The sequence below is a fragment of the Carcharhinus amblyrhynchos genome, chromosome 2, assembly GCF_965287045.1.
Source record: "Carcharhinus amblyrhynchos chromosome 2, sCarAmb.v2.hapA, whole genome shotgun sequence".
Taxonomy (NCBI): domain Eukaryota; kingdom Metazoa; phylum Chordata; class Chondrichthyes; order Carcharhiniformes; family Carcharhinidae; genus Carcharhinus; species Carcharhinus amblyrhynchos.
This window is the reverse complement of record NC_137325.1, coordinates 31,492,475-31,518,325: the sequence shown is the minus strand read 5'-3', so window position 1 is coordinate 31,518,325 and position 25,851 is coordinate 31,492,475. Positions and strand designations below refer to the sequence as shown.

The following is a 25,851-nucleotide window of genomic DNA, read 5'->3' as shown; positions in this document are numbered from 1 at the left end:
CAACATGAACATGCGCAAAATTATTCTTTCTATCCATTCTGAACCCTAAACTGTGAAATTTGTACCCTTTATTTGCTTTCAAGTCAGACCTGGTTATGGAGTAAAAGGTGGCTCCAAGAGGCATAATAGTGAAACATCCTGTATCCTGTTTCTTTTTGCTGTGCTGAAATAAATACATAGAGGGCTGTAACTTCAGGATGACTCAGTGTCAGATTTGGCGGGGGGCTGTTTACCCCAAAGGTGTGCTGGGTAATCCCTCTGGTAAGTCCCTAGGTAAGGGTTTGCGTGGTAATTGCCCAGAAGTGTTAACTTCCTCCTAGACAATTTAAATCGCAAGTTTCAGATGGTTCTGCCAGGGTTACACCAGTAGCTATCCAGAAAAGGTGGCTAGGGGAGGGAAGGCACTGCATACTACTCTCCAAATATTTAATAAGTCCAAGGAACAATGGTACACCTCTACTTTCTGGCTGTTATCCCATAGCTAATTACGTACCCAAATTGCCAGAGTGATTTTAATACTGTGCTTCTATTTCTGAATAAATCTGTTAAGTGATACGTGATCAAAATTTAATTTACTAAATCGTGCTGTCCTTTATGCTTCAAGTGAAAAATAATTTTATCCTTGACGATCATCTCTCATTGTATTTTCTTCACTGACTTTAAACTGACCAGCTTGTAGTTACCAGATTTATTCCTCCCCTATTTTTAAAAGTGCTGTAACATTTGCAATCTTCCAGTTACCTGGTACCACTCCCAATCCAAAGAGGATTGAAAGATTATAGTCAGAACTTCCACTACTACACCCTTGGTTCCCTCAGCACCTTAGGATGTATCCCATCTGGGTCAGGTGACCTAATTGAGTATTGCATCCTTGTATCTCTTTTTGTTCCATATAGTATCTCTAACACTCCTCTATTACAATCAGTAATTGTTTTGTGAAGCAGGTGAAAAGCAACTGTTCGGTGCCTTAGCCGCTGCATTTCTTTTTGTCTATTCATTTACTAATTACATTCCAAAGATTTTTTTTGTTTCCTTTTGTGTTGCCCTCTAGACGTTTTTTCCTTTTCTATTATAACCTTTTTGTAACTTTTTACAATATTGCCTCGATTCTCTATTTTTTTGATTTTCCATTGTGTTCTACATTTGGTATTTGTCATGAATGTCCTTCCTCTATTGTAAGTCTTTGATTCGTGCTTTATTTTAAGTCTTTATTGTCTTTCTAATTCAGGGAGTTTTGGATGCCCTATCTTATCTTTTTGGAGAATGCTTTGTTCATAGCTGAACTACCTTGGCCTCGAAGGCATGCCATTTATCAATTTTTGTTTGCTGTACATGTATGCCTGATCCCTTGTCAAATCACAGATTTTCAGTGTTCCAGTTTTTTACTTTCACTACCAATTTTTCTTTGTTCCTTTTGACTACTTCAGACCTAATTATATAATCATCATGATTGCCCTGATGTTCTTCCACTGAAAGACGCTCCACTTGATCAACTCATTCCCCAGAACTGGATTCAGCAGTGCTTACTTCCTCATTGGGCTAGATACATTTTTGATTCACAAAGTTTACATCTGCACATTTTAGGAATTATTAACCTTCTTGCCACATGTGGCTAGGATTCTCTGGTCTTGTTCGCCTCGCCACTGCTGCCAGCGAGAGTGAGAATTTGGTACTTGGGCAAAACTCCATTCACTGCAGCAGGATTGGAGAATCCCAGCCGTTGGCGAGGTTGGAGAATTTCTTCCCCCCCCCCCCCGCCCATTCTTTTATTTTACCCTATGTGTTATGTTGTTGCAGTTTGATTACAAAGCAGTTATTGCTACTTCCCCTTGTTACAAGCATATCTTTGAATCTTAATACAATTGTCTGATTATGTTTTTTAAAAAGTGAGGTACAAATATATATTTTTTCCTGATTGTAGTTAACACTTGATTTTTGTTGCAGGTATCTGCTCGTTCCTGGGACCACAATGAGTTTTTTGCTCAGTTTGCAGGTGATCATACACTTTTCACATCAGGTTATTCTGCTATCATCAATAAACTCGGTGATTGTCTGGACATTCGACTTAATACTCCAGTAAGTTTTGGATTTTCAATGGCAATCCTGTTTATTTTTTGAAAAGCTGGCAAAACCGTAGTTTACTATGGTGGTGATGATAATAACAGGACATGTATTTCAATGGATGTAAAATGATGTTTTCTGTTAGTTCTGTCTGGTTGGAGCTTTGCTAGATATATTAAACTTCAATGAAGAATGGTATTGATTTCCATCAAAGCAGTTCATTTTTACTTTGGGTATCAAAATTTGTAGTTCCGTGTGTCCACTACTTCTAAACTCTGCATCTGCTGAAATTGTTCATTTCTCAGCAACATTATCTTCTATATGTACAATTATGGCATGTTCATATCCTGTTTAATGTACCTGTCCAAAACTTTGAGACCCTGAGCTTTCCACTGAATTGCTGTTACTTGCCTCTGTACATATACAAAGTCACCCTGACCTCTGAAGAATGTGTCAAATGGATGGAATTTCCCAATACATTTTTCAAAATACCATGAGAAGTTTGCATCTTTGGGAGTGAGTAATAAGAGGTAGAATGGTTAAAAATTAAAAAGCAGTTGCTTCTCAATTTATTTTTCTCTCTTTTAAGTAGGATGTGTAATCCTCTAGGATGTATTTTCATTTGTGTTTTAACGTTTTGATTTTAAATATTGTTCCTCTGCAAAGGTTTTGACCACACAAAGTCGGTCATAATGGTACAGATGGAGGCCTGTAGAGTCCATGTCAGCTCACATGGTATTCCTATCAGTCCAATTTCCCTGATATGTCCCTGTAGCCCTGCAAATTTATTTCCCTTAAGTGTCTATTCAACTTACTTGTTGAAATCATTTTATATTTTTCTTTACTGATCACACAATGATTTCCAGGTCATTGCCACTCACTACATAAGTTCTTCTTTGCATACCCTTGCATCATTTGCCCTAAACCTTAAATTTGTGACCCTCCGTGCTTGGACTATCAGCTAACGGGAACAGCTTTTCTTGTTCACTTGATCTAATCCTATCATTATTTATCCCTAATCTTATAGCCCAAATCCTGTATGCCTGGAACCATCCTCTGCACCCTTCAAATGATTTCCTCACCTCCTCCTAAGTTATGATGACCAGAACTCAATATGTTACATTATTCTAGTTGTGGCCTAACCAGAGCTTCCTTGCATTTGTATTCAATATTTCTACTTATGAAGCCAAGCTCCATTTGCTTTACAAATTTTTTTTGTGATATGTCCTGCCATCTTCAAAGATCTATGCATATGAGCTGTCATGTTCTTCTGATCATTAGAATTATGCCATTAAGTCTATGTTTGCCTCTCCCTATCCCTTCTTGCAAAATACATAACCCCATTTTTCCAACTTTGCCCAATCTACTTGACTAACTATCATATAGCAGGTGATTGGTATCATCCTCACTATTTGCCAAGCCTCCAAGTGTTGTATCAATGGGCAGGTTTTTTTGTTCTCTGTAGCCCAATGTAGTAGAATACTAAAATAGAATGATAGAATTCCTACAACACTAAAGGAGGCCTTTGGCTTGTTCCGTCAGTGCCAACTCTTCGTACAAGCAACTTTCCCCATCTTTTCTCTGTAGCCCTGCACAGTTTTTCTCTTCAGTTAATTATCCAATTCCTTTCTGAACGCCATTATTTAAATCTGCCTCCACCAAACTTCAGGCCATACATTGCAGATGTTAAATACTCTGAGTAAAACGGTTTTACATTCACCTTAAATTGGTGTTCTTGAACCTTCCACCAATGGGAACAGTTTCTCCCCATCTACTCTGTGCAGAACACTCATGATTTTGAACATTTCTATCAAACCTCTCCTCAACCTGTCTTTAAAAAGAACAGTCCCTGCTTCTCCAATCTGTCCACTTAACTAAAGTCTCTCATCCTTTGAACCATTGTCATAAATCTTTTTTGCACTCTCTTAAATGCCTTCATATCCTTGCTAAATTGTGGTGTCCAAATTTGGACATAATACGCCATTGGAGGCCAAACCACTGTAATTTAAACATTGACCATAACTTCCTTGCTTCTATCTTGTCAGCCTCTGTTTATTAAGCCCAGCATCCTGTGTGCTTGATTAACAGCTTTTTTAAAATGCTCAACAATTTGTTCACAAATGCCCTGAAATCTTCTGCTCCAGCATCTCTTTTAGAATTGTATTGTCTTCCCTTGTTCCCCCAGCCAAAATATCAGTTCACATTTCTCTGCATTATGTTTCATCTGGAATGTGCCATCTTTTCTACTATCCTGTACATGACCTCTTGAAGTCTATTGCTATCCTCATCATGGTTCACAATGCTTCCAAGTTGTGTGTTAGCTGCAAGCTTTAAAATTGTGCCCTGCACACCCAAGTTTTGGTCACTAATGTAAATGAAGAAAAGCAGTTCTCCTCATATAAACTTCCTGGGAATTTCACTATGCACCCCTCAGTCCAGTCTGAGCCCCCCCCCCCCCACTGCACCCCACAAGTCCATGGCCTGCTGCGTTTACCCCCATCCAAGGCCCGTTGTGTTCTGCCTCAATATCCAAGAAAATGGGGTTGACGGAGTAGGAGCAGATCCAAGAAAATAGGAGAGAAGAATACGAATTCAGGACTTGAACATAGGTGGTTTCCTACAGGATGTTTGGGCTTGTGAGCTCAGCAGACCAAGGGATGTGGTTGAGGCAGCTCATTGTCTCAGCCGTAATAACAAAGTCCATGAGTTGCTCCAATGACGGTGGAGAGAACAATAGAGAGCATTTTACAAAGATAGTTGTTAGTGGGGAAGAAGGTCTTGCATTCCCAGGCTTGTTAAGAGAGAGCCGGACCTGATGGTTTAAACTATTTCTGGGTAATATATGTATTGCGTTGCAGCTGTAAGATGTGCGCAGTGGTGAATACCCATGTGCTCCATGGCAACCACATTTGCAGTGAGGATCTGCAAGCTTGAGTAACTTTGAGGCTGTGAGTTGCTGAGCTGGAGTTCAAGTTTTGGGCATTACTGTGCATCAAGGAGGGGGAAAGTTACTTCAGCAGTTTGTTCCAGGAAGCTGTCACATTCCTTGCACCGGTTCTTCAGATTTGTTCTTGGTCAAGGACGGGAAGGTGTGAACAAGAGAGGCATGTGTGGGGATTAGGAAAGTGGCAATGGAGGAAGTCAACCTGCATTTAGTTTGAGGTTCTTGGAGCTTGTGTGGATGAGAGCAAGATCTGCAGGAAGCATACGCCAACCTGATCTCGGCACAGTGGTATGGTGGGCATTCAAATGGGAAGACCAAAAAGAAATAAAGTTGTAGTGGGGGACAGTCAGTTTTAGTAGAGACACTGCTCTGTGTAGCTGAAAGTGGGAACCTTGATGACCATGTTTGCCTGCCTAGTGCCAGGGTTAAGTATGTCTCCACTGGAGAGCAACTGAAGTAGGGAGGGATCCAGTTTTTGTGGTCCACGTGGGTGCTAGTGAGATAAGTGGGATTAAGGAAGAGCTTTGCTGAGAATATGAGCAGCTAAGGACTAAATTGAAAAGCAGGATCACAAAGGTAATAAGTTGTGAATTACTACCAGAGCAAAAGGAAATCATCATTGGCTAAACAAAATCAGAGCTGAATGCATGGCTCAAAGATTGGTATGGGAGAAATGGGTTTCAATTCATGGGACACTGACATCGGTGCCGCGGAAAGAGGAAGCTGGGATCCTCCCCATCTGAACCATGATGGGAACAGTCTACAGGTGAATCATATAATAGGATTATAGGGATGATTTTAAATTAAATTGTGGGAGTGAGAGAAAGCTTACATGAGGGGAAATTTGGATAGTCAAGGAGGTGCAAGATAATGCTGCAGGTAGTTACCAGACTATGACAGCAATGAACAGAATGTACAAACAAACAAGTACACCAGCAAATGAAAACAGATTACAGGAAATAGTAATGTGACTGAATTAAAGGCTCTTTATTTAAATGTGTGCAACATTCCTAACTACGTGGATGAATTGAAAGCACAAATAGAAATAAATGAATATATGATAGACTTCATAGTGACCGTGGCTGGGACCTGATATTCAAGGGTGATGTTTCAAAAGGAGTGGAAGAAAACAGAAGCTGGAGTAGCTTTGTTACACAAGGATGATGTCGGTATAGTAGTGAGAAATTATGTTTGTTCGGAAGATCAAAATGCTTCCAATGTTAATTTGCTGCGGAGCATCCATCAGTATGTTGGGCGAGCTTGGGACTGAGGGGGGAGTGGTGCAACACACATTACCTTTTAAACTTTACTATTCCAATGCTGGTCTCCCAATTTCTACCTTCTGTAGACTTGAGATTATCCAAAGCTGTGCTGCTTGTCCCTTAACTCATGCCTAGTCCTTTTTATCTATCACCCCTATGCTCGCTGACCCACACTGGCTACAAGTCAAGCAATGTCTTGCTTTTAAAATTCTCATCCTTGTTTTAAATCCTTCCATGTTCTTGCACCTCCTAATCACTGTAACCTTCAGCCCCACAACCCTCCAAGATCTGCACTCCTGTAATTCTGGCCTCTTGAGCACCCTGGTTTTAATCAGCCCACCATTAGGGGTAATGCCTTTATTTGCCTACCCTAAACTCTGGAACACCCTCCCTACACCATCCTGCCTCAACTTCCTTTTTAAGACACTTCTTAAAACATGCCTCTTTGACCAAGCTTTTGGTCATTTGATCCAGTATCTTCCTACATGACTTGGTGTCTTACTTTGCTTTATAATGCTCTTGTGAAACCCTGGGACGTTTTGTTGCTATAAAGGTATTGTTTAAGTGCAAGCTGTTGTTGGTTATCATCAGTATTACTTTGAAGCTATGTAGCTGCACCATGCCCACACAGGCAGAGCACAAATGTTAGCCTCTTTGTGCAGCTATACATATGACACTACTTAATCAAATATAAAAGAGGTGTGCACTTAAATGAATAGGCTATGAACAACATTTAAAATGATCAGAGGAAAGGCTCATCGTCTTGATACTGAAAGCAAATTCTTCCAGACGTGTTATGTATCAACAGCCGATAGTATTTAATATTCAATGCACTTTGTTTTAACACCTTGCCACAAGTACAAAAAAAAGGAATAAGCAAAAAACCTTGTATGTGAGAATTGAACTCTGAAGAAAGAGGATGAGAGGAGGATAACAGTTTTGAAATGTGGGTATGGCAGAGGATGTTTGTAATCAGCTGGATGGACAGAAAGATGAAATTATGCTAGGTCACAGTATAAGTTCAGAAACCAGGGTTGTTAAGTACAGTTAGAAAGGGGAAGATACCCAAGTATGAACATTTGAAATAGAGACACTGATATTGTGCAGCAACAGTTGAAGGATAAATTGAGGGTAGAAACAAAAGGAAAAAAAGTATATTGTTGTGTGAATAATGTTAATATGGACAAAGAGACTTGAAGGAAACCAAAGAAACAAGGCTATGCCACTTTAGGCCATGGTGACAAAGAACAAACAATACATTCTAGGCATGTTTCCTACTTGTCACAAGTAATACCTGTGATATCTTGAATTCTTCCCTTCCCATTATATTTTTAAGAGTTCAGGGTTTAGCTGAAAAAAAAGTTTATATTGTGTGAGAAGAGGGAGCTGATTGGTTGGTTGGCAAATGGACTCTGGTCGATGTGTTAACATGGAGAATGTACCAGTTGGTGGTGATTGACAGTTAACTGCCAAACATTGTATGAAATTTAAACCAGGCGTTTTGATTCTGATCAAGGTATTGCCCTTGTGGAATGAACCAGCGATGGGTGGTCATTTGTTTTGCTGAAATGGATGCAGTGTGTGTATATGTCCAAAGATGTGCGGGTTAGGTCGATTGGCCGTGCTAAATTAACCATAGATGCATAGGTTAGAGAGGATTGGTGGGTAAAAATGTGTAGGGTTATGGGGTTAGGGCCTGGGTGGGATTGTGGTTGGTGTGGACGTGATGGGCCAAAGGGTCTCCTGTGCTGTAGGGTTTCAATGATTTCTATGTTCTTTCTGTCTGCAAAGAACAGGGCCTTCTAATGCATACAAATGCACTTCGAACCTGACTGACCATCTTAAATTTGTTGTCAATGTGGTTCTTAGCACTCTGAGGAAAGTTTAGCAAGTGTTGTCCAATCGTAGAATCACATCTGATGTTGGATACTGTGTTTTGAACTTTGTAAGCATGGGGTATGATCTGTACCTTGCCCATTGCAAGCAGCCAATCTTTGGGATGTATGACCTACATACCTAGCATCACAGTGACACTCTAATTCATGTACCACATTATTAATTTGTGTAATAAGCAGAATGTCTTTTTGGCTTGACAGTAGTATCCAAACATCACTCATGTTGCTGCACAGTAGCAGCATGAAGCAGCTAACTTCTTGTGTTGCTCACCTTTTTGAGATATGTTGCCTTTTAAGAATAATCAGGTCTGAAAGTGAAGGCCTGGGGTGATTACAGCGTGAAATGATCTGATCAGGATAGCCATTATTCCACAGGATGCCTTTGCACCCCATTTCAGCATCAAGCTGCATGGGACAAATGGTTTAGATCTTATTTCTGAGGGTATCACTAAGGCCAGTCTTATTACACATGGAACTGTAAGAATCCCAAGACGTACATTGACCAGTGGTAGTAGGCCTGTGGTTTCCTATGGTACAGAGTTCCCTGGCAGATTCCCCAACTAGTACGTCAAGGAAAGGGAGTTTATTTGGCTGTCCTTTTTGGCAATACTGAAGTTCTATACTATCAAACAACTATTAGTTCTAGGTATGTCAAATCCTCCCTTTATTCTGCATGGGTTTCCTCCAGGTACTCTGGTTTCCTCCAGGTACTCCGGTTTCCTCCAGGTACTCCAGTTTCCTCCCACAGTCCAAAGACGTGTAGGTTAGGCCGATTAGCCACGCTAAATTGACCCTAGTGTGAGGAGGGATTCACAGGGTAAATATGTGGGGTTAGGGGAATTGGGCCTGGGTGAGATTGTGACAGACTTAATGGGCTGAATGGCCTCTTTCTGCACTGGAGGAGTTCTATGACCTCTGTGTCATGAGCATCTGTTTACATCTCTTTCAGTAATCTCATCCTTCGTGAACTTGACGACTGTGTTTCAGGTCTTTATCAGTAAATACAATTGCAGTTTCTTATCCTGATCTCTTGAATGCACGCTCTCTTGTGCATTTGCACTTTCGCATTCATTCACTATCGCTCTCTATCATTCTCACACTTGTGCACATTGACATACTTCAAAACTGTGAAACAGTTGAAGAATCTGAGTCTCTCAAATTACTGAATTCTTACAAATCTGGAGAATGAGAAGAGTTTATCTGATAAAACATATAAATAAAACACGTATCTTGTGATATTGGATTATCTGCAGAAGAAAATAAGCTGTGACATTATCAAGCAACATCAGTTTGTGTTGCTCACAGTTTTCAAAGCACTTGCACCATTTAGACCAACTAAATTGGCATTTTCAAAATGTATTCAATCATGTCTGTCTTTTATCTTTGTGCTTTCAGACGTCACAGCTCCATGTTTTTGTCTATACAAAGCTTCTCAAGTTTGAATTTGGTATCAAAGCAACATATAACCAACAAACCAGTTTTGATCCAATTTTTTGAGTTTTAAAGTTAAAGTTTATTTATTAGTGTGAGAAATTGGCTTACATTAATACTACAGTGATAATAAGAACATAAGAACATAAGAAATAGGAGCAGGAGTAGGCCATCTAGCCCTTCGAGTCTGCCCCGCCATTCAATAAGATCATGGCTGATCTGTTGTGGCTCAGTTCCACTTTCCCGCCCTCTCCCCATAACCCTTAATCCCCTCTCTTATCAAAAACCCATCAACCCGCTTCTTAAAAATATTTAGCGAGGCAGCCTCCACCACTTCAACGGGCAGAGAATTCCAGAGATTCACCACCCTTTGAGTGAAGAAGTTCCTCCTCAACTCCGTTCTAAACCGCCTCCCCTTTATCTTGAGGCTGTGCCCCCTAGTCCTACTGTCTTTTTGAGCGGGAAGAGTCTCTCCACCTCTATCCTATCCATCCCATTCATCATCTTATACGTCTCAATGAGATCTCCCCTCATTCTTCTAAACTCTAGCGAGTACAAGCCTAGTTTATTCAGCCTCTCCTCATAGCTCAACCCCCTCAACTCCGGTATCAGCCTAGTAAACCTCCTCTGCACTCCCTCCAGGGCCAAAATATCCTTGCGCAGGTGCGGCGCCCAAAACTGCACACAGTACTCCAGCTGCGGCCTCACCAATGCCCTATACAGCTGCAGCAAGACCTCCCTACTTTTATATTCAAAATCCCCTAGTCACCACATTCCAGCACCTGATCCAGCAGACTGAGGGAGAATTTAGCATGGTTAATGCACCTAACCAGCATGCCTTTTGGACCGAGAGAGGAAACCAGAGCACCTGGAGGAAACCCACTCTGACATGGGAAGAATGTGCAAACTCCACACAGACGGTGACCCAAGACTTTATAAATGTGGGCAATTGGGATTAGCTTAGGGGTTTTTAAAAAAAGGGCGGTATGGATAAGTTGGGCTGAAGGCTCTGTTTCCATGCTATAAACCTCTAACTCTAAATTATAAAAAAAGCCAGGAATCAAACTGGGGTCCCTGGCACTGTGAGGCAGCAGTGCTAACCACTCTGCCAACATTTCATAGCTTCAAAAGTGTTTTTCACCAGTGACTTTGTTTATCTGTAGCCAAAAAAAACCTAGAACTATGAACAAATTTCTTTAGTTTAGAAAGCCTTTTTGGCTGTTGCAATACATCATGCTCAGATTCTGGCAATTTTCTGCACACCTGGGTAGAGTATTCTATATATCATTTAACTTATTAATGTGCTTAAGTTATAAAACTTCTGAAAATCTCAATTAAATTTTCATTAAAGTGCAATTAAGTCAGTCACAAATCTTACAACTTACACAATGAGTGTTGAGGGAAAGCCCAAACATGTTCTGAAGCACAATGATCTGTCGTTTTAGAATAACCAGAAGTATCCAAGCCACGATAGTTATCATGGGTGACTTTAACTTTCCAAATATTCATTGGAACCTTTATAGGTTGAATAGTTCGGATGGACACTTTGTGTACAGTGTGTGCAGGAGGGTTTCCTGACACAATTATGTGGATAAGCCAACAAGAGGTGGGGCCACATTGGACTTGGTACTGGGCAATGAACTGGGCCAAGTGCTAGATTTGTTTGCGGCAGAGCACTTTGAAGGTAGTGACCACAATTCGGTGTCCTTCATTTAATGCAAAGGAGAGGGATAGGGTCACACGGCAGGGCAAGGTTTGTAATTGGGGCAAAGGTAATTCTGATGTGATTAGGCAAGAATTAGGGAGCATAAGATGGATCAGAAACTGTCAGGTATGGACACAAACAAAAAGCGGAGCTTGTTCAAGGAGCAAATACTGCATGTCCTTGATACATATGTCCCCGTCAGGCAGCGAGGAAATGGCTGAGTGAGGGAACCATGGTTCACCAAGGAGGTTGAATGTCTTGTTAAGAGGAAAAAGGAAACGTAAGGATGAAAAAACAAGGTTCAGTTGGGTCACTTGAGGGTTACAGGGTAGCTAGGAATGAGTTTAAATAAAAAAGGGCTTAGGAGAGCCAGGAGGGGGCATGAGAAGTCCTTGGTGGGTTGAATAAAGGAAAACCCCAAGGCTTTTTACTCTTATGTGAAAAATAAAAGAATGACCAGGGTGAGGTTAGGGCCAGTCAGGGATAGTAGTGGAAACTTGTAAACTTGTGTATGGAGTAGAAGAGATAGGAGAGGCGTTAAATGAATACTTCCCTTCGGTTTCACTAAGAAGAGGGCCATATTTTTGAGGATGAGTGTGTGATACAGGCTGATAGGATGGAGGAGTTAGATGATCTGAGGGAAGATGTAAGCAATTTTGAAAAACCTGAGGGCCAATAAGTCCCCTGAGCCAGATGGGATGCATCCTAGGATACTTTGGGAGTCAAAGGATGAGATTGTGGAGCCTTTAGCTTTGATCTTTGGGCCCTCGTTGTCCACAGGGATTGTGCTGGAGGACTAGAGAGTGGTGAATGTTATTTCTCTCTTCAAGAAAGGAAATAGGAATGACTCTGTAATTATAGATCAGTTAGTCTTACTTCGGTGGTTGTTAAGTTAATGGAAAGGGCCCTGAGAGATAGAGGATTTTTGACCATTTGGAAAGATACAGCTTAATCCAGGATAGTCAGCATAGTTTCATGAGGGTAAATCTTGCCCCTCAAATTTGATTGAATTCTTTGAGGAGGTAACTAAGTTTGTAGACGAATATAGAGCAGTTGCTGTCATATACATGAATTTTAGGAAGGTGTTTGATAAGGTTCCTCATGGTAGTTTCATGAAGAAAGTAAGGAGGTATGGGCTAGAAGGAAATTTGGCCAATTGGATAAGTAACTGGCTGTCTCATAGAAGACAGAGGGTGGAGGTAGAGGGAAAATTTTCAAACTGGAGGCCATTTACCAGCGGTGTAACACAAGGATCAATGATGGGTCCTCTGCTATTTGTGATTTTTATCAATGACTTGGAAGAAGGGGCTGAAGGGTGGGTTGGTAAATATGCTGATGACACCAAGATTGGAGTAGTGGATGAGGTGGAAGGCTCTTGCAGGCTGCAAAGAGACATTGATAGAATGCTGAGCTAAGCAGAAAAGTGGCAGATGGAGTTTAACCCTGATAAGTGCGAGGTGATTCATTTTGGTAGGACAAACTTGAATACGGATTACAGGGTCATCAGCAAGGTTCTGAAAAATGTGGAGGAACAGAGAGATCTTGGGGTTCATATCTACAGATCTCTGAAGGTTGCCATTCAAGTGGATAGAGCCATGAAGAAGGCTTATAGTCTGTTAGCGTTTATTAACAGGGGGTTTGAGTTTAAGAGCTGTGGGGTTATGCTGCAACTATACAGGATCTTGGTGAGACCACATTTGGAATATTATGTGCAGTTCTGGTCACCTCGCTATATAAGAAGGATATGGAAGCATTGGAGAGAGTGCAGGGGAGATTTACCAGGATGCTGCTTGGTTTGGATGGTAGACCTTATAAGGAAAGGTAGAGAGCGCTGGGGCTTTTATTTTTAGAGCGGAGGAGGATGAGAGACGACTTAATAGAGGTTTATAAGATGATGAGGGGGATAGATAGAGTGGATGTGCAGAGACTATTTCCTTGGGTGGATGTAGCTGTTACTAGGGGGCATAACTTTAAGGTTCATTGTGGGGGATATAGGAGGGATGTCCGAGGTAGATTCTTTACTCAGAGAGCGGTTGGGGTGTGGAATGCACTGCTTGCTGTGATAGTGGAGTCGGACACTTTGGGAACTTTCAAGCGGTTATTGGATAGGCACATGGAGCACATTAGAATGACAGGGATTGGACATAGCTCGATCTTGGGATTGGGCATAGCTCGGCACAACATTGAGGGCTGAAGGGCCTGTACTGTTCTATGTTCTATGTATTTCCCACATCCCTATCATAATTAGAACAGCACAGGTATCCATCATAGAGAATCAGGTATATTTCACCTGAATCTGTAAACTTATGATGTAGCACATCCTTCATGCTACCTATTCCCCTCAAGCCAGGGTTGCAGGCATTGTTGACATTTATTGCCTGTCCCCAATTGCTTTTGAAGGAGATAGTGAGCCACCTTGAAATGCTGTAGTCTGTGTTAAAGGAACATTCAACAGTGGTGTTAGGGGATTTTGATGCAACAACATTAAAGGAATAACAAAACAGTTCCAAGTCAGGATGGTGTGTGTGGCTTAGAGGGGAATTTGCAGGTGATGGTGTTTTTATGCACCATCGGCCCTTGTAATTCGTGGTGCTGGAAGTCATGTGTTTGGAAGTAGCTGTGAAAGCAGTCTTAGTGAGTTGGTGCAGTGAATCTTGTAATGGTACACAATGCAGCGGTGGTGAGTTGAGTGAATGTTGATGCTAGATGTGGTGCCAATCAAGTGGGTTCCTTTGTCCTGGATGATGTCAAACTTCTTGTGTTGTCAGAGCTGCATTCATCCAGGAGACTATTGTATCGCACTCTTGGTTTGTGTCTTGTAGATAGTGGACTGATTTTGGGGAATCGGGAAGTGAATTATCCCCTGCAGAATTCCCAGTCTTTAACCTGCAATTTTAGCCACTGTTTGAGATGCCTGGTCCAGTTTAGTTTCTGGTCAATAGTAACCCCAGAATATTGTTAGTGGGGGATTCAGCAGTGGTAATGCCATTGAATGTCAAGTGCTGATGGTTAGATTCTCCCTTGTTGGAGATAGTCATTGCCTGGCACTCTGTGGGAGCGTGTTACTTGCCACTTGTCAGCCAAAGACCAGATATTGTCTGGGCCTTGTGTTATGGTTCAGGTCAGGAACTCTAAAGTCCGGATCGTAAGTTTTGCATCTTGAATTTGGTTAGGATATGATATGTTTATTTTCAGGTATGATTCAAATGACCCACTAAGGAGCTTTTATCAAACCAAGTTCAATTAAGAATTTAGTGAACATGTATGGAAAGAAAATTAGCAATAACTTTTATGAATTACAAAAACAAAACTTTCTTTAGACAAAACATTTTCACAGATTTAACGCAGCAAAGACTAATGCTCACTTGATACTAGTACTTTGGATGAATGCTGCAATCCTCTGGAAATAGTCAGAACAGTTCCCTAGATCAATAGGGAGAGACTCAGGTCAAGCCACCACCAACAGATTTTCTACTCCAGGAAGGCCTTCAGTTAAACAGCAGAATTTCCCAAAACCAGAGAGAGACACTGCTTTTGATCTGATGTCCACTCCCTTCTAAACTAAACACTGCTGCCAGCCAAAAACAGAAAATGAAACCTTGAATTCCCTAGGAAGGGGGAGAAAAAACCTGACCAGAACCCATGACCTTCCTCCTAACAATGCAGGGCCATAAAACCAATCCCAGAGTAAACATAAAAACCCCCGTTTAAACCACTTGAGTGATAAAAGGACTCATTGTAGACAGCCTGGCAACAATGGCATCACTAAGGCTAGGAGCTACAGAGATAATTTTTTTAAACTCTTAAAGATACACTAACATCACAGTTGCTGCATATACTTCAGTATCAGAGGAATCATGGATAGTACTGAACCTTGTGCAATCATCTCAAACATCCACGCATTTGATCTTCTGGTGGAGGAAAAGTCCCTGATGAAGCAGCTGAAGATGTTTTAGCTAGGCACATTGCCCTGCGGAGCTCCTAGAGCAATGTCCAAGGGCTGACAGAGTGCAGTGTTTCAGTAAGACTCAAGGAGTTCAACACCACCTAAGAAAAAGCAGCCCACTTGACTAAAATCTCATTTTATCATTTTAAATAGTCGCCCTTTCCACCACTGATGAACAGTGGTTTACATGTTTATGATGTGCAAGATGCAATGCAGTAACTTGCCAAAACTCCTTCGACAGCATCTTAAAATCCCACGAGTGATCAAAATCCTGGGACTCCCTGACAGCATTACAGAATGACCTGCATCACAAAGGAGTTTAGTATTTTGAGAAGATAGCTCACTGCCACTTCTATTGGGCAATTAGTTGGGAATAAATGCTCCCTTTGCCAGCCATGCCCACAGGCATTGGTGAGGCCACAGCTGGAGTACTGTGTGCAGTTTTGGGCGCTGTACTTACGCAAGGATATTTTGGCCTTGGAGGGAGTGCAGAGGAGGTTTACTAGGCTGATACCGGAGTTGAGGGGGTTGAACTATGAGGAGAGGCTGAATAAACTAGGCTTGTACTCGTTAGAGTTTAGAAGAATGAGGGGAGATCTCATTGAGACGTATAAGATGATGAATGGGATAGATAGGAAAGAGGTGGAGAGACTCTTCCCGCTCAGAAAGGATAGCAGGACGAGGGGGCACAGCCTCAAGATAAAGGGGGGGCGGTTTAGAACAGAGTTGAGGAGGAACTTCTTCACTCAAAGGGTGGTGAATCTCTGGAATTCTCTGCCCGTTGAAGAGGTGGAGGCTACCTCACTAAATATTTTTAAGACGCGGGTTGATGGGTTTTTGATAAGAGAGGGGATTAAGGGTTATGGGGAGAGGGCGGGAAAGTGGAACTGAGCCACGACAGATCAGCCATGATCTTATTGAATGGCGGGGCAGGCTCGAAGGGCTGGATGGCCTACTCCTGCTCCTATTTCTTATGTTCTTATTATTCTGTGAATAATTTTATTTTAAAAGCCAAAGATATTCAAGCACCCTTTTGCACCCTCTTTAAAATTGTACTGTTTAACCTGTAATGTACATTTATTCTTCATCCCAAAATATATCACCTCATACTTTTCTGCTTTGAATTTCTTCTGTCCCATATCTCCCCATTTCTCCAATCTATGCCCATTTTAAACCCATTGTTATTTTCCTCATAGTTTACTGCTTTGTTTTGTGTAATCTACAAATTTCAAAATTGTGCCCCAAGTTCAAGTTGCTACTATTTCTCATAAACAACAATGGTCTCAGTACTAAATACTAGTGAATACCTTTGCCTGCATCCAGCCTGATCAATTGTCAATCATTGTAACTGTCGGAGCACAGCCATGTAAAATGCTACAGCACTATTCCACAGCATGTCAATGCAGAAAATGAGCAGGACGCTGAAATCAACTTTACAATGACTTCCAATCTTGTCGAATTTCCCACCTCCTGACATGTGCTCGAAGACAAAAATGCTGAACATGTTTAACCATATTCACGATAAGTCAGAATTGTTAATCTATGAATACCTTCAGAATTTACCGAATATGCTAATCAAGTAACTTGCATCTTTCTGGAGCTCTGGGAATGCTTTGAGCAATGCAGCTTTTGCTGGAAAGAACAAATAGTGCAACCTCTACGCTAGCACCAATATCACCAATACTCTGGTGAGTGATCCAACTGTAGAGCTTCCAGGGGTCAGCCTACTTCAAATGTTGACAGGATCCACATTCTCCATGCAAAAAAAAATCACATCTCTGTGAATGAAATTTCAATGACGGCTCCACATGCAGCTCTCATCACCTGAATCAGACTGTTCTCTACAGGATTCTGCCTCAATACACAGTGCTATTACTTGGCTGTCCATCTTGTACTTGTAAAACTGCAAAATGTCTTGCACACAAAGGTTCTGTTTTCTATCCTATGGCCAATTTTGTGTCAATGCTGCTACTTTTTTATCCCTGAAACCTCATTTTTGTTCATAAACAAGAGAAATCCAAATGTGCAGGTTGGGTGGGTTCACCATGCTAACTTGTCCCTTTGTGTCAAACATACGAAGATTTGGGGGATTAGTGAGGTTTTGGGGATGGAGTGGGCCTGGGTATGATGCTGTCTGTCAGAGATCCGGTGCGAACCCAATGAACCAAAAGGCCTCCTTCTACACTCCATGGATTTTATGATTCTAAGTGGTATGCTATGTAACGCCTTTTGAAAAGAAGTATACACATCAGCTGTATTGCCCCATCCACTTTACTGTTAATTAAAATTAATTAAACACAATTTTGTCCAAGATGTACATTTTCTTCTGAATTTTCATTTCTCCACCATTAAACTGACTTGGCTGTAATTGTTTTTTTTGAACATGTGTATCATTTGCAATCCTTTAGTGCCACCTTTGTATCCAAAAAGAATTGCAAAAAGGGCAGAAATTGCATGCCGCAATTTCTGCCATTCCTTCAATCTGTGATTGGGAATGCATTCTGTCTAGATCAGGTTACTTATTCATTTTAATTACTACTCCTTTATCTACTTTAATCTCATTCAGTATCCCACAAGGGCAACAATGGTGGCACAGTGATCAGCACTGCTGCCTCACAGCACTAAGGACCTGGGCTCGATTCCCAGCTGGGGTCACTGTCTTTCTATGCAGAGTCTGCACATCCTCCCTGTGTCTGCATGGGTTTCCTCCCATAGTCTGAAAAGATGTTCTGGTTAGGTGGATTGGCCATGCTAAATTCTCCCTCAGTGTACCTGAATAGGTGCCAGAGTGTGGTGACTAGGGAATTTTCACAGAAGCTTCATTGCCATGTTAATGTAAATTTGTGACACTAATAAATAAACTTCATAAAAAGTTGTTGCTGTGATGACTTATTGATTGAAAAACTCCTTAAGAAGCCATTGCTATTAACTTGGAGTATAATAAAAATGAGTCTCCACCTTGTCACTGTCAACACAATAGGGATGCAGAATACAGTACAAAAGAAAAGCATTGAAAGGACTGCAAGTTGTAATTTAATTTTGGTGTTAGGAGCTACAATGCAGTGCAAATTCACTTTAATGGTTTGTTCCTAATTTTGTATTCAACTTTTCATCCGTTATTTTGTTTTAAACTGATCAAAAATGGTTTTTTTTTCTGCTCTAGTAGTAGAAATTAAGTGTTTCAGATTTAGTTATGGCGATTTGATCTTTTTAAAAATCTTTATAGGTACAGACCATTAATTACTCAGGAGATGATATTCGCATTGGAACAGCTAATGGAATGTTGTGGACAACTCAGAAGGTAAATCTATAAAGTAGCTTTTCATAATTAACTTGTGGGTGGAAAGTTATCACATAATCTGACCATAATCTAATCTATTTTCCTTGCTCCAATTATGAGTACCGAAAGATTTATTAATGCTGTAGGAGTACAGAAACTATGAATTATGTATGAAAAGAAAGGAATTCAAAATATCTGCCTTGATTCTAAAACATCATAATTTGTTCTGTCAATATGCTAATGGAAAGCAAATGCATGTCCAAATATGCAAAGGAATGGTTCAGTGGGGTTGCAATGTGGGGTGTAGTGGTATCCATTAAGTAGAGAAACTTGCAGATTCTGGCCTCACTCCACTTGATTTCTTTCTTTGAGCCATGTCATGTCAGAGGGTATGACCTCTTCCAAAGGAAGAGAAAATTGAAGTGGATAGTCCTATATGAGGAGTGTGTTATTTCCTGGAGACTAGGTACAGGATGCTTTGACAGGGACTAGTCATGTGCAGATGAGCAGTTCTACTGGTCTTCAGTAATAACAATAAAAAATGCTAGAAAAAAAACACTCCACAGATAGCATCTGTGGAGAGAAATGGTTAACGTTTCAGGTTGATGCCTGTAAGGGGAGAAAATCCTAATAGGTTAGTAAAGATTTTTAAACCATTAGACATCAAGGCACTGACAGAACTACCTACGTTGAGTTAAATAACTTTAAAACAGACTTATAAGCTAACAAGAAAGCAGTTTATCCACATATGCAGTAAGAGATTTAAATGATTGACCATGATTTAAAAACACACATGCTGATATTTTGAATGTATTATATATTTTTAAGAATCATTGTTCACTTTAGCCAAAGGCAGTTCGCTGCAAAGCATCATGGTAAAGAGCATTAGGACTAAGCCATATTCTAAGGGAATATTGAAGCCTTGGAAATGTGCAGGTTTTATCAGCAGAGTTCCTAATGGAAAGAGCATTCAGAACACTTAGTCAAACTTCATGAAATAGGGTTTATTCACTGTCCAGATAAGATGGATGCCTGCCCAGGCGTGGAATCATGTGTTAATCTGTTTGCAGTGACCTATAGGGGAACTTGTGGGAACGTACACTTTAAACTGTGTGGCTGGTGTCTGGTTACTAAAAGATACAGAATGTTGAGCTTGCCAAAGTCAGAGGACACGTTCAGATTCTAAGGAACAATGAAATGCCATTAAGACAGAGGGCTAAAGTATATGACAGGTATTATTGCTCATTCATGTATGTTGAAGATGATTGATTTAAAGCTAATGAAAGGCAGGAGTAATAAGAAAATCTATAATTGATTTGTTTTGAATTATATATGTCAGAACTCATTGGAGAGGTCTAGTTGCTCCATCTTGGGAGCTGCCCTGACTCTTTGATTTCTCCTTGCAGCTGTTGGTCAAAATAAAGGTCGTGTCTCTAAGCTGAGACACTGGCTGCATGAGTCTTGTATTGTCTGAAATTTCTGACAGTACCCAGCCACCTCAAACCCCATCAGTAGCCTTTTTGGTGATGAGCGACAGGTTAGAGTCACCAGAGTCTGAAGGTGAAACATGCCTCCTAAAAAAGGGTGAATATCTTTACCTCACCGAGTGAGATAGAAGGAGTAACGCAGGCAGCGAAGGCAGTGTCACTGATTAAAGAAATCACACTTAAAGCGATGGGGGGGCACAAAAAATGTTCAGTGCATTTAATCCGAAAGATCAGGGACGGACTTCCCTAGCCATAGTGCAGCACATTAGCTTACACAAGAGGTTAGAACCAATTGGAGGGGGCAGTGGTCAGCCTACACAGTAGAAGTGCCCTGTAGGTGAGGAGTGGGGGTGGTGTTTTTAAGTTATTGGGGTGTCAAACTCAGTAAGGGGTCTTCTGTAAGGAGAAGTTAGGGGGCAAGGATTGCTCTCAATGGGGAGCTGAAGACTTAGAACGTAGAACATTACAGCACAGTACAGGCCCTTCGGCCCTCAATGTTGTGCTGAGCTATGTCCAATCCCAAGATCAAGCTATCCCCTCCCTACTATGACTTCGAGAAATTCTCAGAGAGGGGTCTGAGAAATTGAAAGAGAAAGCTGATAGAAATTAGATAGAGAGCGTGAGCTAGACAGAAGTCAGTAATACAAAATTGAAGAAGACTGAGACTGGAAGGTCTAGAGCACCCTCTTCTAGTCTTGTAGAATATGGCAGATATTGCAAATTTCAAATGGAGATGAATCATAGAATCCTATAGTGCAGAAGGAGGCCATTTAGCCCATTAAATCTGCACCGACCACAATCCCACCCAGTCCCTATCCCTATAACCCCATGCATTTACCCTAGCTAGTCCCCCTGACTCTAAGGGGCAGTTTAGCATGGTCAGTCAACCTAACGCGCATGTTTTTGGACTAATGAATCGGAAGATGTCACGATGGTAATAGAGTACAATAAATTAACCAGACAAATGATACAGAAAGGAAATGATTCAGAGCTTCCAGATCCGAACAAAAAATCTAGTGGAAAGGCCAGGTTAAGCAGAAACCAGAAATGGCCGTGGCGATTCTCGCAGATGAGCAGTTCTACTGGTCTTTTGTCATAACAATAAAAAAGCTAGAATAAATCCAACAGACCAGGTGGCATTTGTGGAGAGAAACAGAGTTAACATTTCAGATTGATGTCCTTTCAATATTGCATTAAATAGTTTCTTGAGATTTGCATTTAAATTAGCAATATTTACTTTGGCTTCACTGCGAAGTTCTGTCAAAAATGTCCATAATTTTGATTTTCAAAATTGCCGACAAATTGAGAGCTTGTATGTAAGGCTACCTTGCACTTCCTGGCATGCTCCAACATGCATCATTTGATCTTTGAAGAGTAGTCACTTTGGTGATATTAATCATCCCAGGTAAGCAATTTACAACAGTGCTGGTATTGATGCCATTTTAGGCATCCACGGTCGTCATCATGCACATCCGTGTCAGGTGTAGCACAGCCAGATGCGAATAAAACTCTCTTGGCACCTCAGTGGACCTTAGATGACCATTCTCTGTCTTTGCCCTCCCACAAGAGAAATGTTTTCTAAAGCCTACCCTTTCATAAGCTTAAACTTGTGTCAGGTTAGTCCTCAGCCTTTTTTCAGGAGGCTGAGGACTTACCTGAGTTAGTCAGCTTGCTCAGTCTTTGATTTTAGATAGAGGTAGTAAATCTGGTGTATAGGATTTGGGCTACCTTTTGGGTTTCATCCTAAATTATTCCTCAGGTTTTTAAGAGTTTATTCCTTTGCATGCACAGCATTATTAGATCCAACTTACAAATTATGCACAGTGCCAAGTGGTAGGAAAGAAAATAATTGATCTCTTCCAAATTGTTGAAGTTACAAAATTCTTTAAAAGTTTATTGATTATTATCACAAATAGGTTTACATCGACACTGCAATGAAATTACTGTAGAAAATCCCCTAGCTGCCACACTTCAGTGACCGTTCAAGTTCACAGAGAGAATTTAGCATAGCCAGTGCACCTAACAAATGTGTTCTTATTTAGAATATCTTCATAGTGTACAATAGTCGAGTTAATTGACCTAATGTTACAGTGTTGTCTTGGCAGGTTTTGATTACAGTTCCTCTAGCGCTGCTGCAGAAAAACACCATTCAATTTTATCCACCTCTACCTGAAAGGAAAATTAAGGCCATCAACAGTCTAGGCCAAGGGATAATTGAAAAGGTAAGTACACATTGAATAAAATTGGGTGCCAACAGCAAATTTATTACCACAGATGTCAGTTGAAAATACAAAATGCTCCAAGAAACTATGCTCAATTTTAATAGACTATATGTAAACTTGTCAAATTGAGTTATGCATCTAAATATATTGCTTTTCTTTTCAGTGTGAAGCAATTTGAGTGAATATCACTTATTCACTTTACATAACAGTCAGTCCACTGGTGTTGGAAGATTCATGCCTGACTCATGGAAGATTGGTTGTTTAGCTAGTGGTCAAGATCAGAGAGGCCAGTGTTATGCAGTTGAATTGGCAGCTTGTAATCACTGTATTTGTAAAAAGGCTAATTGTTTTCCTGGGAATAAGTGAAAAATGTGAACTGTAATCTCTTGGTATCCCTGGAGTGGGGCAGTCCTTCAGAATTTTAGGCTTGTAGTTCATTAGCTGATATTTCCCTATCATATATATATCTGGGTCTATTTTGGCTCATCAATTTTTCTACTACTGTGCAACTGCTATGGAGGTAATGAGTTAATACTGTTATGTGTGAGGTCCTAAAGATGATTTTCAAACCCCACTCATTTTTGGGGAATCAATTTTTTTATTATTATGCATGGCCTGTTCTTTTCAATAACAACTCTTAACCAATTTTGAACATAGGCACACCTTAGCAGGAACATCAATGGAACAGGGTGACAATGGAGAGAAGTATCTTGACATGAGGCATCAAAGCACCTTTTAAGCAGACTTGTAAATGAGAGAGGGCGTACTGGCTAACTGGATAAATAAGGGTGCTGTGCCAATTATAAGACCTTGATTACAAATTTTAGGTGCACCCAGCTAACAATGCTAAGGGGAATTACTGGCAGTTGCTCAAAAAGAAATCTTTAATGCTTGCCGCCAGTCCAGATAAGTATGAAGCTATTAGATATCCTGGCTTCCCCCCCCCCAAGTGGGATGCGTCCAAGTTCAGTGTCATCAATAAAGTTGACAAAAATATTGTTTTGTAACTGAGGAAAGGAATAAGAATTAAAAGTTCTAAATGAACAGTGGAAACTTTATAAGTGATTAAACTAGTTATATTTTATGTCTTTTTTATATTAAATTACATTTTAAGTCACTTTTTATATTGGAGAATTGGGGGAGTGTGTTCAATATTAATGAAAACTTTTGTTTAATTGACTACATTGTGGTGAAAAGTCTTTTTCAAACTGTGATGTGATGTAGTGAAAGAATTGCGGGGGTGAAGTGGGGGAGAAATACATTTTGTTAAAGACTTAAAATGATTTATAATTAGATGGAGTCTCTCATATCTTACTTGGATGAACAGACTGGGGAAATGTAGGTGCAATGTGCTTGAACCTTTGGAAATGGATGGACGTATTTCTACGAATACAGTTAGTTCTCAAATAGGAGATAAACCTGGTTGCTGGCTAGCAACTAAAATGGGAAACTGCTGGCCAAGGAAGAATGTTGTCCAATCTGGAGATTATGCTCGGTGAAGATTTTTAAAAATTGTCATTTTTGTAGTATGTAGAATTGGAAAATGTGCAATTAAAGTGTACATGTACATAGCTGGGAGGATCTGTAAAATACAGTGATCTAATAAACTAAAATGGCATTGGGGATTTAATGAGTAGAAATTATTTGCAGAATCGGAAACATAAGGTGGAAACAAAAGCTAAATGCTATAAAGCAAGCAAAGATAAATATATAAAATAAAATCATTAATTAGATCTAAAAGGATAAAGTTGAAACTAGCCAAGTAGGCAACATCAACATTGTAATAAGTAAAAATCTGGTGCACACAAATAATCAAAATAAATGGGAGTAAGAGAATTGTAGACTAAAAATAGATTTTATGTAAATATGTAAATCTGCTGTGTTTGTGTATCTCTCTCTCTCTCTCTGGCTAGTGCATTTTTCTCTCTAACACATGCTTTCCCTCTCATTGTCTATCTTGTTTTCTGTCTCTCTGGCCATCTGGCACCTGTTGTCTCACTCTTCCCTTCTGTCTACCTGGTGCCAGGGGTAAGGACTTCATCAGGGTGCTGAACATTTGGGGAGTGATGGGTGTAATATCCTAACTATGTTAGGGGTTGTGAGCTTTGAGTTTAGTTAAGGTTTTGGTTCTTGTAGATTGTAAGTAATTTTGGGCAGAGTGACATTCCGACTTGATTTTTAATCCATTGCTTGCTTGGATATTGATCATAACTCATTTTCTGAAGTAGCCAATTTCTTGAACAGATTTTTTTTGGCCTTTTAGATTGCCTTACAGTTTCCATACAAGTTCTGGGAGAAAAAAATTCAGGGAGCAGACTTTTTTGGCCACATACCTCCTAGTCCCAGCAAACGTGGGCTTTTTGGTGTATTCTATGAAATGGATCCACAAGTAAGTAAATTGATTTTGCTTTTTAGGGCTAATTTTGTGTTTAATGCATTGACCAATTTCCTAAAGCTAAAATAAAGTGAAAAATTTGATAGAAAAAATATGGTTGTAATAACAAAAATGATAAATAGGGAAAAATAACCAAAGTAAGTTGGACTTTATTTTAAAGAAAAGGTGTCTCCTCGCTCCTTACTTACTATCCTGTGTATTGGGGGCAAGCATGTGGCAACTAGTCTGTCAGACATAATTGACTGATATGATATTACAAAACTGCTAAATCCAATTGTGGTTTTAATTGACAGCATTTACATTGTTGTTTAATTCAGAGCATTGATAAAAGGGAAACTACTGTGTGTGCCCAATTAAGTTCAATGTTATGACACGGATGATGTTTCATTTTTGCATCAAATTCTCAATCGTCTGAAATCTGTGGTATGTTTGTTGTTAATGGGCTTGATTTTACCATTTTGAGTCCAAGAGCCGGATCTAGGCATAATACAGATCCGCGCCTGGAATCCTCTTTGCAGCGCATCCATATGTTTTTTGCCGGCTGCAGTCTTATCAGCTCTGTGAGCGGGGCTTAGCGCTGCCAGAATGATTGGAGCTCTGAACTGTGCATGCACAGTTAGAAAAAAATCTGAAGCAGTGCGCCCGCATTGGGAAAGGGAAAAAAAAATGCGGAAAGCACAGCTCTCTGATACAGGTCATTCTCTTGCTGGGGGTGGGCGTGGGGTGGCAAGAGGGCTGATCATTGTTTGGTGGTGGGGGGGGGGGGGTAGGCCCAATCGCTCACTGTTTGTGGGGGGGGTAGGGAAGAGAGAAGCTCTGACTGCCTCCGCCTCCAGGATGATCTGGGTCAGAGAGCTGTTGCAGGCTCTGAACCTGCTTCGGCGGTTCCACTGCAAAATAAAAAGCGGCTTCGGATTTTTATTTAGCAAGCCACTAAAAACGTGGATCCGGAACGGACCAGAAGACGGTAAAATGGGATTTGGTGGTAAAGTTGGGCGTGCAGTTCATTAAATCAATTTAAATGCATGGTAATGCACTTAAATTGTTGGGCCGCCCGATTCCACACCTGAATCAGGTGTCGATAAAGCCACGATCTGCTTGGATTCGGGTGCAGATCGCGTTAAAGGCCCAATGCCCGAATTTACCACGATAATGGGTACAAATTTTTGGTAAAATCGGGCTATATGTCTAAGGCTAATGTTAGAATGAATCTAGAAAGGAAT

The 25,851-nt window shown here is 40.5% G+C and overlaps 1 protein-coding gene across 1 annotated transcript in view; it reads left to right on the top strand.

Annotated features, from left to right (window-relative positions):
- kdm1b (lysine demethylase 1B) overlaps positions 1-25,851 on the top strand; it is a 145,348-nt gene that overhangs the window by 92,040 nt on the left and 27,457 nt on the right. The window contains exons 15-18 of the mRNA XM_080204011.1: positions 1,945-2,076; positions 18,471-18,545; positions 22,117-22,233; positions 24,497-24,622. Coding sequence (XP_080060137.1) covers positions 1,945-2,076; positions 18,471-18,545; positions 22,117-22,233; positions 24,497-24,622 — 450 coding nt within the window. The remainder of the gene's footprint in view (positions 1-1,944; positions 2,077-18,470; positions 18,546-22,116; positions 22,234-24,496; positions 24,623-25,851) is intronic.